At 34.9% G+C, this 17403-nt stretch overlaps 1 protein-coding gene across 2 annotated transcripts in view; it reads left to right on the top strand.

Moving 5' to 3' along the window:
* LOC145246124 (PC-esterase domain-containing protein 1A-like) overlaps positions 1 to 17403 on the top strand; it is a 43536-nt gene that overhangs the window by 3623 nt on the left and 22510 nt on the right. For both annotated transcript variants that reach the window (XM_080107973.1, XM_080107972.1), the window contains exons 2-4: positions 9328 to 9418; positions 12005 to 12084; positions 16783 to 17012. In XM_080107973.1, the coding sequence (XP_079964099.1) occupies positions 9343 to 9418; positions 12005 to 12084; positions 16783 to 17012 (386 nt within the window). In that variant the 5' untranslated portion in view covers positions 9328 to 9342. The remainder of the gene's footprint in view (positions 1 to 9327; positions 9419 to 12004; positions 12085 to 16782; positions 17013 to 17403) is intronic.

Raw genomic sequence — 17403 nt, 5'->3', positions numbered from 1 at the left:
CGGAAAAGGTAAAATAAGTGCAGAAAAATTAAGAAAAAAGGGGGGGGGTCCATAAAAAAGATAAAAGAAAAAACGTTGATTTTTTGATTATTATCATAAGAGCGTAAAAAATACTCGCGGAAAAACGGTTGTACCCATAAATATGTTTAAAAGAAAAATATAGCAAAAACATTTCGTTTATGCTTGCAAAAAAAAAAAAACGTAAATGTTTAAAAATAAACAAGCATCAAAACGTAAATGTTTGGAAAAATAAAACTTAAATATGTTTGCAAAAAAAAAAAAGAAACATGTTTAAAATTAAAATATAACAAAAACATTTATTTTTATTTCAAGGGTGGCATTATATATATTTTGTACTTCCGTAACTGGGTGGACAGACAGTAACGCCACCTATAGTCGAACGGAGGAAACAGGCTCTCTCTTTCTTCACGATTACCATTTTTGTTGGGGTGGGAGTCGGCCAGGGAAATTATAAATAAAATATAGATAAAATGTACGCGCATGCAAAAACAAACATGGCGACCAGTGAAAACAATGGGGGATATATTAAATAATATCATTGCCTTTAGATTAATCAATGAAAATTCCTTTTTATAAAACTAGCGGGTGTACCCGGCGTTGCCCGGGTGGGGAGGTAGTGTAGGAAGGATATTGAGCAACCCCTAGAAAAAAAGAAAAAAGTTTTAACATTATCGTTTAAACATGAAGGAACACTCAATTTAATGGAGATTTCGGGTTCCAGAAGTTTCAAAGAATTAGACCCAATAAGAGTGTTTACTGGCATCTCAGCTGTTCCTGGATTTAATTTTTTTTTTTTTTCCGAGACTTAATAGGTTTAAAGCTGCCTGTGAAAAGAATGACCTCCGACTTCCCGTATCTAACAGGGAGTAGAAGTAGACAGGGTGGTGCTTTGACCTCCTTGAGATTTTAATTACAGGAAAAATACAGTTTTCCTGTCTCGTTAAAGAAGTACGTCCCACAAAGGATTTGTGACTATTGGGGTGCATAAGAGAATGGGTATGGAAATTCCTTAATGCCCTTGCAATTGATTTCAAAGTGCCCACCAAGACACTTGCTACACAGCTTAAGTTCCTTAGCCCTGTGAAATTTACTGTCAAGTTCTGATATTTGGGGCAGACCTTAACAGAATGGTCTGTAACCTTACATAACTAAGAAATTTTATTAATTTCGCTATTAGCGAGTATTCCGAAGATATTCATAGCTTTCTTATCCACTGCCCCATGATACTGTCAGTCAAATAATTTTTTTTGTTGTTATTTTAGTTAAACCAATTCAATAAAGAATTCTTATGTGCATGCGTACTTGGAGTCGTTTAAAAGAGAATGATTTTTTGCGACCCTCTCTTTCTATACGAAATAATTGATCGTTTTTTTTTTTTTTTTCTAATTCTCACATATAATTCGAGTGAGATGTCGCTCTTTCAGTTGGTATCGGTCTCGACCCGGTCCGATGCGGCTTAGAAAAGTTTGTGGCAGACACACATTTTTGCCTTTTATCTTCTAATATATAAAAGGCAAAATGGGATCGAGCGTTTGTATGTGCGCTAAAGGCTTTTTAAATCGGGGGGTTCTCGCATTGGTTAGATTCCGCGAGAAGTTTGTATACTTACCAAATTTGCAAATGAACACTATCTCTCTTTTTCCTTTTTCTTTGTTTTTAGTTAAACAAAATTCCCACTGTGCCATCGTCTTGGGTGTTTGGCTTTTTCGTATAAAGCGAAACTGTTTGAACGTAAATGGCGGGAAGCTTAACTGGCCTCTGGCCAGCTGTTCTGATGCTTCATTTAAGTAATTGGTCCTTGGTCAATATAGGGGAAACCCTTCATACTGAGACAATTACTGTTTATTTGGATACTGCCAGAGTGCCCCCTTTTAAGGGGAACTGATTTTCCCTCACATTAAAAACAAGCTTGTCTAATTTGCTTTCGTGGGGAAGCAAATAAATACCTTATCTGACTCCTGGCCAGGTTTAAAAGCAACGTTCATTTCTGCGCATGTGTGGCGACTGCTATAATTATAAACCAGAAGTTACCACAAATGACTTGGATTGTGTAACTAAAGGATTATGGGTGCTCATGGCTCCCATTTGGAACATGTATACTGTTTATGTAGCCCTGGCATGACAAGGCGAATGGGGTTCCCCCTTAACATGCCCCAATATTGGACTCCGAGGTGGGTGGGGAGCATAAACAATGAATTTAAAATATATATATATGGCAAATTATAAAAACTCCAAGCGTCAACACGTCGACTCGGATAATGAACTACATCAAACATCCTCAAAATTTATTGTATTGGAAGAAACCAAAATAACTGACTTATCCCTGTTTATTATACATAAAATTATATCGGCATATATTACCCCAAAAAATGTAAAAACTTTAAAAAATAAAACCCTATTTGTGGAAGTGGAAAGAGAAAAACATGCCACTTTTCTCCTAGGAATGAAAACTTTCCACAATATAAATATTAAAACTTATTCACACAAGAATCTGAATATATCCAAAGGTGTAGGAAAATCGAAAGACCTATCACTGAAGAAATAACAAAAGAACTTTTTTTTTTTTTTACAAAGGCATCACCACATTATCAAGGCCCAGAGGCCACTCAAGGATAAGGGTTAAAGAGTGAACAGTAGAAATTGGTCAATATCGTAATCATTAGTAATGAAAATTTGGTAAATTTAATAACTTATATGGAACGGCTCATCAAGAACTTATTTACTTTAGACTTGAACACAACCATATTGTAGTCAGCCGGAAAGCAGGAAACCGGAAGACAATTCCACAGGCGTGCAGTTCTAAGAAAGGAGCTTTGTTCATGGAATCTACGTTTAGGTTTAGGCACAGATAAAGAGTGGGGGAAATTATTGATAGTGTTTACAGCTAGACGAGTGTTTCTTGTGAAAGTTTGGCGAGGGGGGACCATAGATTGAAGCTCAGTTGAACACTTTCCATAAAAATAACGATACATCAGAGACAAACTCGCAACATCTCTTCTGTGAGATAGAGGTTGCAAGGAGGAGAAAAGGACATCTCCTACGAGGCTATGGAGTCTATTTTGAACTCTATCAAGGCAGGACAAGTCCTTTCTAGCAGCTCCTGCCCAGATGTGGCAACAGTATTCCATCCTTGGACGTACCTGGCTCTTATATAGATAGAGAATAGCATCAGCAGTGAGATATTTACTGGATCGATAGAAAGATCCCACCATTTTTCCAGCAGCCTTGGCAACAGATTTGATATACGTGTTCCATTTAAGATCAGGAGTAATGGTCAAGCCCAGAAGCTTGTCAAAACTTGAGGCCTCCTGAAGACGAGAGCCATTCATTTCAATTGATGACAAATGTGAATTAGAATGTTGATGTAAAGAGAGAAGCTTGGTTTTAGATGCATTAAAAGTAACCAGCCACTCCTTTCCCCATTGTACTACGTGCTTAAGATCAGAGGAGAGAGAATTGGAGAGAACTTGGTCGTTTACTGTCTTAGATGTGCTACCATAAATGGTAGTGTCGTCAGCATAAATGTCTACAAATGATGTAAGGATATGATTTGGAAGATCATTAATGTAGATCAGGAAAAGAGTTGGGCCCAGGATGGATCCCTGAGGGACACCGGCATTAATACTGTGAGCTTCTGATTTTTGCCCCTCAACTACTACTCTTATGAACCTATCAGAAAGAAATGATTTAATAATTGAGAAGACTTTTCCAGCTATACCATAGCTAGCGATCTTATGAAGTAAACCTTTATGCCATACCCTATCAAAGGCTTTAGATATGTCAAGAGCAATTGCCCTAGAAAGATTGCCACCGTCGAGAGATTTGCTAATCCTATGCGATATAACTGTAAGGACATCTGCTGTAGATCTAGCAGAACGGAAACCATATTGAGTGTCACTAAGAAGGTTATTTTTGTTGAGATGTTTGATTACTTCTGTATTTAACACAGATTCTAGCAACTTACTCATGACGCACAGGAGACTTATTTAAAAACCAAGGAGTAATAAACGTTAAAAGAATTACAATAAAAAAAGAGAATCAGACTATACATATGAACACTTACATTATGCAGTTCAATAGACCCACTATCCCAAAAGAAATCAAAATTGGGTTCAACGTTGAAAAAGTTAACCCCTTTATACCAAACCCACTTCGGTGCTTTAAATGCTAGAAGTTTGGGCACCATGAGGATGCATGTAGGGGACGAGCAGTGTGCGGCAGATGTGGCCAGAAAGATCCAGACCACACTGTCAATGACTGCAATCTTGATTGCAAATGTGCAAATTGTGGAGAAAACCATTCTGCTTATGCTAGAGCATGCAGAATCTGGAAGAAAGAAAAGGAAGTCGTGTGAATAAAACATACCAGAAACATCTTCCTCGCAGCCAGGAAAATAGATGGTTACATGAAGGAAAAGACGTACTCTCAAGTTGTATATCATCCAACATCACTAATCAAGACTACAAATACGAAATACTAATAAACAAATTGTTACAATTGGGACCAAACGATTGGCCCAAATTTATAAATGAAATCAAACCAAACATCATCAAAAATTAATCATCCCATTAAATCATCAATTAATGTTACCAATAAAACAAATTCTCAAGCAAAATCAGAACATTCAAGAAAACAAAGTCGATCAAAAGAAAGACCACAAACGTCACCAGTACGTCGTGCAGATGCTGAAAAAGACGAAACTAAGGAAAAACAAAATCAGTTAAAAGAAAGACCACACGGGTCACCAATACGTCTTCCTCGTGGTGAAAAAAAAAAAAAAAACACTTGAAAAACAAACAAAAAATACATCTACCAAAAAACAAAATAATATAAAGAAATTACCACAAACAAAAGTCACTACTACTACTACTACTACAAATAGATTTATGGAATTATAGAAGACATGGAAACTGAAGTTACTCCTCAAGCCAAAAAAAATCCTCATGAATTACAAGAAAATCCAATGGAATTGCCGTGGATTGAAGGCAAATTACAATGAAATTTTATTGTTGCAAACCAAATTTAATCCTTTGGTTATTTATCTCCAAGAAACCTTCCTTAAGAATGATGACAATTTGAATATAAAACACTATCAACAATATAACTACATTCATAATACAAGACTTAATAATACTGTAACCCTTTTCCCCCTCCCATTGCAAAACCCAATCATATTCTGCAAGGCAGAGAACAAAAATGACAAAATCCACTAAAAAACAACCAAACCAAAAGGTACGAACTAACGATTGAAAATACAAGGAGCTTGAAGAATAAAAATCTCATAAAATAACTGGATACAACATCGAATACTATTCCCAAAATAACTGGATTCGGCATTAAATAACCCACAAAGGGTTGATATGCCGTTAAACAAAACAAAAAAATATATATATATATATATATATATATATATATAATTCTAAAGTTAATTATCAACACATTGAATTCACTATCCTCTTGGCCTAATGGTTAGCAAGGAAGATTAAATACCCTACGTTTTTGCGTCTGATCCCACGTCTTAATTTTAATTTTTCAAAATTTTTTAATTCATCTCTGGCAAAACTCATTGAATTCACTATTCTCTTTGACCTAATGGTTAGCAAGGAAGACTAATTACCCTACGTTTTCGCATTCAATCCTACCTCTCTATTTTTTATTTTATTTTTTATTTCGTTCTTGTGCTAATCCTCCAACCCAGCCAAAACATAATTACCAACTCATTGTATTCGCTATCCTCTTTGGTCTAATTGTTAGCGTGGAAAACTAATTACCCACCTCTCCACCTTTTTTTTTTTTTTTATTTTAACCATGTGGAAGCCATTCTTAACATCGCTTCATCCTTGTGCCAGTATCCTCCACCCGGGCAACGCCGGGTACTCCCCACTAGTATTATAGGAGATAAAAAAAGGTGTGTATTCTCATCAAATGGTTCCAATTTTTTTTTTTTGTACTGTAACCATTCGTAAGGTTGCAGACAGTTCTAGTACAAATTTTGAGAGATAGCTTATTTGTCAAGCCAAAAGAAGTGCGCTGCACAGAGCTTATATACCGAATATTCAAAGTTTAAAACCACGATGTGTTGACCCTACAAATACCTCCCAACCAGGATTGGTTTCCAGCACAAAACAAATGTTTATCGAAATAAAACAATTTAGTAGAACATTGTATTAAAAACTGAGCACCCCCTTACAAATATTGAATATTTTATACTGTAGATTATTGTCCAATTGATAATCCATTGAAAAAATACATGGTGGGGGTGCATTGTATAGGGTCATTTAATTTAATCCTAATTTTTTTTCCCTTTCATTGAAAATGATTGAAATAAAAAAAAAAATTACAAAAGGGGCTACCGCTTACATACGTGCGCCTTATGTTGTCATGAGCAAATATAATCATCTGACACGGTCACATTATAGAGGTCGTTTATAAAGATCGAAGTGATTCCTACGAACGCTAAAAAGCAAATGCCTCTGATTGCTTCTGTTTCATTGGAATTTGCTTTCTGCCTCGATTCAGTTTTCATAGGAGCATGTGAATTCAAAGTATTTTTCAATCAATGGAAATTTTCTCAAACTCCAAAAAGATGTGCAAGTAGTAAGCGAGTACAAACTAAGAAATTCTTCTTTTTTTTTTCTTTACATGGTAGTCACCACTTATCAAGACCTGGAAGCCACTCGGGGATAAGGGTTATTGCGTGTACAGTAATCAATGGGATAATATCGTAGAAATCGTTAGTATTGGAGATTTGAGAAAATGTCTTACTTAAGGGGGTGGTTCATAAGGAATTTGTTTATGTTGGACTTGAAGACATCCAAGTTGTAGTCAGGTGGGGAAACAGGCAAACGGAGGAGTTCCAGTCGTGCAATTCTAAGAAAGACGCTTTATTCATGGAATCTACACTTTGATTTAGGCACAGATGAAGAGTGTGGAAAATTACTGACAGTGGTTTCAGCTAGACGGGTGTTTATTGTGAAAGATTGGTGGGGTGGGCAGAGATTGGAGCTCAGACAAGCACTTGCCATGGAAATAACGATAAAACAAAGACAGGCTTGCAACATCTCTTCTGTGGGAGAGAGGTTGCAGGGAAGAGAAAAGGGCGGGTTTGTATTACTGTACACATAGATTCGAAAAAGTTGTCAAAAAACAAATATAGAACAAATAAATGTTATCAAAGGCAAGATAAGTTACTTTTCTACCAAACTGGATATATTTTTTGTGTTTTTATTCAGTGTAACATGTTTATTCAGCTCGAAAAACATGCAGTGTTTACCGATGTATTGGAAAATTCAAAATGGCAGCCGACTCTCTCTCGGAGAGGGTACGTTTGGGAAAAGGTATTATAAATAATAAACTAGACAAAATACTGTTAGAAAACAACCGAATACATGTCAACTTATGTCACGGTAACATATATTGAGCGAATTTCTAACAGTATTTTGTCTAGTTTATTATTTATAATACCTTTTCCCAAACGTACCCTCTCCGAGAGAGAGTCGGCTGCCATTTTGAATTTTCGAATACATCGGTAAACACTGCATGTTTTTCGAGCTGAATAAGCATGTTACACTGAATAAAAACACAAAAAATATATCCAGTTAGGTAGAAAAGTAACTTATCTTGCCTTTGATAACATTTATTTGTTCTATATTTGTTTTTTGACAACTTTTTCGAATCTATGTGTACAGTAATACAAACCCGAAAGAGCATCGGCCACTAAGCCATGAAGTCTATAATACAAGATCCAATAAATCATTAGGTTGCAAAAGGAAAAGACCCAATGACTCGCATACCAGCTTCATTAACTCGTGCACATCTACACACTAAAAGCAATAAGGTAAACGCAAAGACATAATGCCATGCTGCGCAACACTCATGTACGTAAATTACCTACACACGTGTATTATTCACTCAATGAACATACTGACTTGCAATTACTATTCCCTCTATTTATTTATCCAAACACGTTGCGAACATTTTCATTATTGAAAATAACTTTTGTCTCTTGTATAAAAATGTCTTTTTTTTTTTTTTTTTTTTTTTTTTTTTTTTTTTTTTTTTTTCTTTTTTTACATAATTCTGTTCATGTTCTACTTAGCACTTACTGTCTGGTTACCCTATTTTTTTTCTTTCAATATTTTGTTTCATTTTAATTTGATTATGCATGCATGGTATATATATATATATATATATATATATATAACCAGTCTATATTCAAAATTTGAAGATGTTCATCTTGCTGTTGCTGTTTCTTTCAGCATGTTAAAATTTTCAATTCTTGACAACACCTGTTTCGTAGTGCAGAAACAATCATAATTATGTCAATTTTTTAATATTTTCTGCCCTGACTCATCAGAGGAATAAGAACTCGTAAACTTTAAAAGAATTTGGACATGATTACCTGAATCTGAAAAAAAAAAAAAAAAATTTGAAGAGTAGTTCCATTGTTTTTATATATATATATATATATATATATATATATATATATATATATATTTAACAAACTGCCCAGCATTGCCTGGTTGTAATCCATCAAGCGTGCCCGTAGCTGAGATTGAACTCACTATACGAGTTTGTAGTGTAATTCAAATTTTGTCGGTGGCTGAATACTTGATGCTTCGCCAGGGCTATCAAGGGTATTTTTTATCGTGACGCTATCACTAAATGGGGTGCCTACCACGGCTTAAAAAAGTCCCATCTGTCCTCGAGAGAAGGATAGACTGTGCTAGTTTCTCAACCTGGTATTTTAGTGTTGGGACGATTCCTAAATTTTTTCCGATTCCAGGAAAATGTTGACTAACGATTCTGATACCAAGTACGATTCCGATTTCGATTCCTGTGGAATTGTTTTGAAATACACCATTATATAATCAAAAGTTTTTGTGTAGCGAAAAATTTGGTACAGCGAAAAAGGGGAATTTAAGGGAATTTCGAAAACAATTTGATTTTTTTTTTTTTTTTTTTTTTTTTTAATAAAATTTCTTTCATTGAAGATAAAAGTCAAAACAAATATTTTAACAATAATATCGTAGAGTGTCCATTCACGTTGAATGTCCACAGAATGACTAGCAGCAATATATTATATATGAAAGATACCGCTGTGGAAGCAGAATTTTCACAGGTTCTGTTAGGAATGATTTCAAAAGTTGTAAACCAGTTTTTAAAAGAAAAGTGTAAAGGAATGGAGAAAGAGAGTGGCTTATACAGACTGAAATCTTTTTAATGTCATTCATTTTATGCATTTCAAACCATTTCAACTATGAGTAGTTAACGTATTCCAATGTTTTTATAAAACTTTCATTTCAGTTACAAAATTTTAAAATGTCTGATTTATTCTTGTGCGAAGATGCACAGAAACTTTTGTTTGGAAAATTTGTTGTGATCATCGGTGACTCGAGTAAGTTTGATTTTTTTTTTTTTTTTTTTTTTTTTTTTTTTTTTTTTTTACAAATTTTGAATTTTGTCTTTCTATTAAAGATTTTTTTTTTTTCATCTTCTAAATTAATAAATGCGAAGGTCTTTTCCATTTATCTGACCTATATCATGAAAACTGCAGTTATTTGCATCGCTAGTATAACGTCGTGATTGAAAATATTGTATACGTATACATGATTGAAAATATTGTATACGTATACATGATTGAAAATATTGTATACGTATACATGATTGAAAATATTGTATACGTATACATGATTGAAAATATTGTATACGTATACATGATTGAAAATATTGTATACATATATACATAATTGAAAATACTGTATGTGTATGCATAATTTAAATAACAAAAGTAAAACGAACCGTGCTTTGCATTTCTTTGCATAACTACTTTCTAAACAGTTCATAATAAATTAATATTTGGTGTTATTAATTTAGAAATTTTTCCTATTTTTTTCTAAATATATGCAATAGTTTTTATATTTAAAGCGATATATAATTAGTTAATATAATAATTAAATACCTACAGACACTAGTGTTTCATCGTTTCGGGAATCATCAGTGCAGGGTGTCACGATTAACACCAGTTGAGAGATCCAAACCCCGGCAATAGTCATGTCTGGCTACTGACAACTACGATAGATACAGTTGAAATTAAACATTTATTCTTTTTAAATGCTTTTAATGTCAGTCAGTGATCTAATCATTATATGATGATCTACACATATGATCTAAGTTTACTGATTTATTACGACTGAAACTGCTCTCTCTCTCTCTCCCTCTCTCTCTCTCTCTCTCTCCCTCTTTTATATATATATATATATATATATATATATAAGTAGTTAAATTTATTTCAAATAAACCGTGCCGGAGACTTCTTAAATCTGCGCTTATCGCAAATTCAAGCAAAATCATTGAAAAAGAAAACATGACATATGCCCAGCTCAAGGGAGGTAACTTTACAAAAACAAAACTCTTTCCTTGGAGTCCCCCCACCCCCACCCTGCATTGTGTTTATTATATTTAAAAAAAAAAAAAAAATATGCATGAGTATCGATCCTCTGTTTCTTAAAACACTTTTTCACTAATATTAACAATTAGTATAGATATCCCAAAAAATTGAGCGATAGGAAAGCCTTTAGTGACCCCTGAAGATTGAACTTTATGATCTACGGACCCACCCTCAAATTTTTGTAATGCAGAGCAAACCCTATTTTCCTTAGTAGAAAAAAAAAAAGCATGTTTGCAACGATCCAGTAGAAAAATGGTGGGATCTTTCTATCGATCCAGTAGATATCTCACTGCTGATGCAATTCTCTATCTATATAAGAGCCAGGTACGTCCAAGGATGGAATACTGTTGCCACATCTGGGCAGGAGCTGCTAGAAAGGACTTATCCTGCCTTGATAGAGTTCAAAATAGACTTCGTAGCCTCGTAGGAGATGTCCTTTTCTCTTCCTTGCAACCTCTATCTCACAGAAGAGATGTTGCGAGTTTGTCTCTGATGTATCGTTATTTTCATGGAAAGTGTTCGACTGAGCTTCAATCTATGGTCCCCCCTCGCCAAACTTTCACAAGAAACACTCGTCTAGCTGTAATCACTATCAATAATTCCCCCCACTCTTTATCTGTGCCTAAACCTAAATGTAGATTCCATGAACAAAGCTTTTTTATTAGAACTGCACGCCTGTGGAATTGTCTTCCGTTTTCCTGCTTTCCGGCTGACTACAATATGGTTGTCTTCAAGTCTAACGTAAATAAGTTCTTGATGAGCCGTTCCATATAAGTTATCAAATTTAACAATCTTTCATTACTAATGATTATTATATTGTCCAATTTCTACTGTACACTCTTTAACCCTTATCCTTGAATGGCCTCTTGGCCTTGATAATGAGTTGATACCTATGAAAAAAAAAAAAAAGAAAAAGTCCAATGTGAACAAGTTCTAATTGAATCGTCCCCCTAAGTAATCCAAGTTACAAAATTCCCACTGTTTACTATGCTAAAATCACAATGACTAATGTATACCTATTAACCCTTATCCTCGAGTGGCCTCTGGGCCTTGATAAGTGGTGACACCCATGCAGCGACCGAGACGTTGTGCTAATAACGCCCAAGATGGGAATAATAGACCAAGTAATCAACATAACACAAGCAAAGTTGTATTTTGTTTTTAAATAAATAGAAAATAGGGTTTTTAATTTGAATATCAATACACAAAAAACCCAAATAGATTTGAATAGGGTTAAAGAAGTATCGAAGGATTCTTTAAAAGTGAACCTATCAAAATGTGTGAAGCATAATAGATACGGTGAAGCTTAAACATAATAGCATTATAGACAAGACATATCCATATATTGCTATACATAGACTTTTTTTTTTTTGTCTGTTAGGAGGAAAAACTACAATTGGCATAGGTTTTATATACTCTTTATGCTCATATCTAATGGAGGCAATTGACTTTCCCTAATCTAGGAGACACTGTATAGCAAATTTAATTGTTGAAATTAACAAAAATCATTGTGTATATAAATTTCTTTTCTAGTTCAAAGAAGTGCATACAAAGATCTTGTGTCTTTATTGAATGAGAGTGCATATGTGAAAGATGATGAATTAAAAACCAAGGTAAGTTTACTTTTGTGCTTTTGGAGAGAAAAGGTTTTTTTGTCAAACCTTTTCAAACAATTTTATAATTTGTTTGTTTATTTTGGGCTTTTATTTATTGGTCCCCCGACAAAGGAGCGATAGGACCTAGTAATTCACTCCTGTACATTTGTTTGCACTTTTCTTATTAACCACGCCTTGGATTTTAAAAAAATTTTGCACAAACATTAGTCATGGTAAAAGTAAATTTTTTCCAGAATGGATTTTCAGAGATAACTCTGGTTTTTCCCCTAGTGGGCATTGTAGAGGTAGAATTAACCCCAAGTCATTCATCTGTTCGTTTTTCCGCACTTTTCTCAATAACCATGCCCTGGATTTTTTTTTTTTTTTCTTTTTAAATTGCGCAAACCTTAGTCTTGGTGAAAGTAGATTTTTCCCTCGTGTAGGGGACCCCACATGCTCGGCTTATTTATTTAAAAATAAAATTGGAATTTTTTTTTATTTTATTTTATTTTTTTAAGTTAAATAATTTGGGGGCAAAGGAAGCTTGTCTCTACCTCCATAATCTTTAAAAAAAAAAAAAAAAAAAGACTTTCACACACACACACACACACACCTTCTAAATTTTGACTGTTAACATCAATTCTGTGGTACATCTAGTTGTGGTAGGGGTTACGGATCCTCCTGACTCTCACGCCATCTTTCTCTCTCTATCCTTGATCACACTTGGTACATTTTTATGGGTGCATTGCGTCTTCTGCTAGTTGCTTGATATAGGTTTTTTTGTGGTGTCTCCACTGAACTGTGACTACAGAAAGAGAGGCATTCGATGGGTTGCGCACACAGATTGATTCCATGTAAAGAATGTAAGGCTTCCCACCATTGTCTATTGGCATGCATACGAAAAAATTACCCCCAAAAAATGTCCATGTTTCTTGTAGGAGAAATAGCCACAGTATATTTGTTATGCAGCCACTTTTTTCTTGCGCTCCGGTATCAGCCAATCAGAATGGGCGGGATATGGTAAGGGAGCCATTATTAATTATGAATTGGAGAGATTAAGTATAGATGTCTATGAGCCAGTTAAATCAGTATAATAACTAGGGCTATAACAGCATATTCTTTTCATTGTTTTGACTCTTGAGTGTGTATCCGTTGATATCTTATATACTTTTATATAGAGTGATGTGGTTCTTGGTTGAGTAACTGTGTCTGTCGAATATATATATACTCGAGAGTCAAAACAATGATAAGAATATGTTGTTGTCATAGCCTTAGTAATCACAATGTCTGTAGAAAGTGTAGATTTCCTTCTGGTGTTAACTGATGCTGGTGGAAGAACTAAATACTTAAGGGGAAAAATAAGAACGCCTTCCTCTAAAGCTGTTGCGATTGTGATGCAATCTTCTATCTATATTTAGAGTCTGATACATCCGAAGCAGGAGCATTGTTTTCACGTTAGGGATGGTGCAGTCGATTTAGAAATTATATAAACTGAAAAGCACATTTGTACAACTGACCGCAGTGAATATGTAACGTTTCTAACAATTTCATCCATCGCTCTCCAGCAGTAACTAGTAAAGCTAATTTTTCTAGTTTTTTTAATTGGGGCTGAGCTCAAAGTAAGGAATAGCTCTTTCATAAAGTTCTAAACCCGGAAGATGTTAAGACCAGTTCTTACCATTCCAGTATACACACCATCAATTTTTCTCTTAAAACTTTTGGTTAAATTCCAGATACTATATCCGTAGACTAGAACTGTATCAATATTTTCCAAAGAATCCTGATAATAATCTCCGTCGCAAGGACACATAACTTGTGGGCTATCTTCATTAGTTATACTTTTATATAAGAAACATTTCTATCGTCATCTGATCGTAGCAGTGTCGTTGCTCCTCCTGATTCTTATGCCATCTTACTCTATCCTTTATAATACTTGGTAGGTCTTGTTTGATGTACGTTTTGTGTGATCCTTACTGAGTGACCTGTTTCGGCATTTACAAAAATAGAAAAAATTATGAGTGCAAAAATTACCTCAAAAATGTCCTCATGTGTCTGTTAGGAAAAATGCTGCAATATATTTGTTACGCAGCCCCCCCCCCTTTTTCTTTTTCTTGTGTTTGTGTACCAGTTGACATTACTTTTTGGTCTCCCGATTTATCGGAGAGGGACCTATATTTTCAGTGGCGTCCGTGCATCCATTAGTCCGGACGATTGCCAGATAACCATCCATTAGTTTTTCTTGAAATTTTGCCACAAATTCTATTTCATTAAATAGATGTGCACAGTAAAATAAAAAATTTTTACTGCGAAAATTCCCGTTTGTGTCCCCAGAGGCTCGAGGTCCAAGATGCCTCAAAATGGCCAAAAATGACACTTTTTTTCCCCCCCATAACATTTGATCCATCCCTTTAGATTTTCGTGAAACTTAGCTAAAATGTGGAGGCCGTTGTTCTTAATATAAATTCAGTATGGGTGACCCTGGAAAGATTCTGGTTAGCATCCCTCTGAGACTTTTAGGGCTAAAAAAAATGTACCTTTTTGGAGCTCTTTTTTCATATTACTCAAAAACTTGATACGTATGTCTATATAGTTGGTTTTCCATACTGCACTATTTGTCTATTTTTTACTGGAATTTGGCGTTCCCAGAAGCTTAAAAGTGGTCACAAATGTCCCAAAATTGCAAAAAATAACACTTTTTACCCCACAACTTTCGCCCCATCCATTAGATTTTTCGGAAACTTGGCGAAAATTTGAAGGCAACGTTGGCCCTTCACACTTCTCGCATTCATCATTTTTTCACTATTTTTTGTGCCGTCATCTCATATGCAGCACCAGAGGGGGACCCCACACGCTGCTTTTTTTTTTTTTTTTTCTTTCAAACCTAATAAACATTTAGCATTCAGTAAAACTCTAAAAACCTATGCAGCTAGGTAGAAGAGTAACTTATCTTGCGTTTGGTAACATTTATTCGTTGTGGTTCAAAAGAATGTCCTCCGTTTTGTATTAACCAAAAGAATATGATTTGTCATTTCTTCTGCTTGTTTTGTTGTCAGCAAAAACTGTAAGATCACCAGCAAAGTTTGCATCAGTAGTTTTCTCTGCAGGGTAACTTCTGCTTCTTGCAGGTATCAATGTCAAACTATTTTCTTTCAAAAAGTGTAACAGATGATTTGTCTTATTTGAACTCCTCGGAACACTGTTCTCATTTTGAGCGTTATTTTCACAATTTTTCGGTTGATGTAACCTTAGACCTTCAAGTGTTTTTATATATTTTTTTTTCATCCTCAACAAAGCACATTACCATTTGGATGTAAAGGGCTAATATTTAGAACTATGCCTAGTAAAGATTAACAAGATATTTGTTTACATTACATTTAAACTCCATATAAGCACAGTAAAAGAAGCAGGTAGGAAATTCCGAAGTCTAGCTGTTCAAAGGAAGAAGCTATTAGAGCAGAAAGTAGAATCACATCCTTAGATCGTTCGGAGACATTTTTGCTGACGACACTATCATTTATGGCAGCACATTAAAGGCTAAACCAAGCTTCTATCTTTACATCATCAACGTTCTGATCCCCATCTGGCATCAATTGAAATGGATGGCTCTTGTCTTGGGAAGGCTCCATGTTTTGACAAGCTTCTGGGCTTGACCTTTACTCTTGATCTAAAATGAAACACGTACATCAAATCTGTTGCCAAGGTCACTGGAAAGATGGTGGGATCCTTCTACCGCTTCAGTAGATATCTCACTGCTGATGCACTTCTCTATCGATATAAAAGACAAGTACGTCTAAGGATGGAGTACTGCTGCCATATCTGGGCAGGAGCTGTTAAAAACAGTCTATCCTGCCTTGACAGAGTACAAAATAGACTTCGTAGCCTTGTGAGGGATGCCCTTTTCTCTTCTCTGCAACCTCTTTCCCACAGAAGAGATGTTGCAAGCCTGTATTTGTTTTATCGTTATTTCCATGGCAAGTGCTTGTCTGAGCTCCAATCTCTGGTCCCTCCTCACCAATCTTTCACAAAAAACACCTGTCTAGCTGAAACCACTGTCAGTAATTTTCCACTCTTTATCTGTGCCTGAATCAAAACGTAGATTCCATGAACAAAGCTTCTTTCTTAGAAGTACACGCCTGTCGAACTCTCTTCTGTTTGCCTGTTTCCCACCTAACTACAACTTGGATGTCTTCAAGTCCAACATAAACAAATTCCTGACAAACCGCCCCCTTAAGTAAGACACTTTCTTTATGAAATCTCCGATACTAACGATTACTACGATACTATCTCATTGATTACTGTACACGCAATAACCTTTATCCTTGAGTGGCTTCCGGGCCTTGATAAGTGGTGACCCCCATGTAAAAAAAAAAAAAAATTAGATTTTCTTGGCTCTTGTTAAAGATACCAAAGACTTAAATTAAAACTGATTTTACAATTAAAAAAAAAAAAGAAAAACAATTAGTTCACCTGTGGATTTGAGACCATTAAATTCTTTAAAACTAGCAGGACCCGTTTATTGGCATTGCTCGAGGAAAATTTTCTTATTTTATTGTGTAAAACTTGTTCTTTTTATGCTTGCACGTACCTTGTTTTGTGTCTTGAATGTGAAATGGAAACCAATAAATATGAGTTGTCCGAAAAAATCCAAATACTTTTTATTTGTTAATGTAATTTTTTAATTTTTTTTTTTTTTTTTTGTTATGCTTTTCTCACTAGGGCGAGCTTGAATTTCAAGGAGATATATTGGTTAAAGGTGGTATCCACAAGTTAACCAATGGAACGTGTTATCGTGAAGTTCGACACTTTGTCACAAACATGCACAAGGTGCATTTCTATTTTGTCACTCGATGTTACAATGCTTATGTAATGGCAATCCTCGAGTCTCTGCAGAAAGGACCAATTCCTGACGTGATCATTATGAACTCCTGTTTATGGGACTTAACGAGGTAATGACCCCCCCCCCCCCCCCCCGTCCCCCGCTTCTATTCTATTGAGACAAGATTTTGGAAATCATAAAACTAAATTTCACATGAAAACAATGGTATCCACGTATTCCTCGTATTTTTTAGATGATTATATCCAGAAATTACGAAAATCGATAAGGTAGAAAATTTTTTATTAAAGAAAATAAAAAATTCAATTTGATGAGAACGATCGTAAGACAGTTCAAAAGGGAGGTAATTTTCTGTTTCCATTTAAACAAGATGGCTGCAATTTTTCACCTACTACCATGATTAAAGTTGTTTTGTTTTTTCTTTTTTGTAATTTAGGAATATTCAGGTAATTGGAAGCTGCCATTGTAACTTATTAGAATTGACAATGAAATCGGTTGAAACC

Source organism: Euprymna scolopes, chromosome 23, assembly GCF_053919585.1.
Source record: "Euprymna scolopes isolate OS-2025 chromosome 23, ASM5391958v1, whole genome shotgun sequence".
NCBI lineage: Eukaryota > Metazoa > Mollusca > Cephalopoda > Sepiida > Sepiolidae > Euprymna > Euprymna scolopes.
The sequence above is the reverse complement of the archived record's forward strand: the minus strand, read 5'-3'. Positions and strand labels throughout refer to the sequence as shown.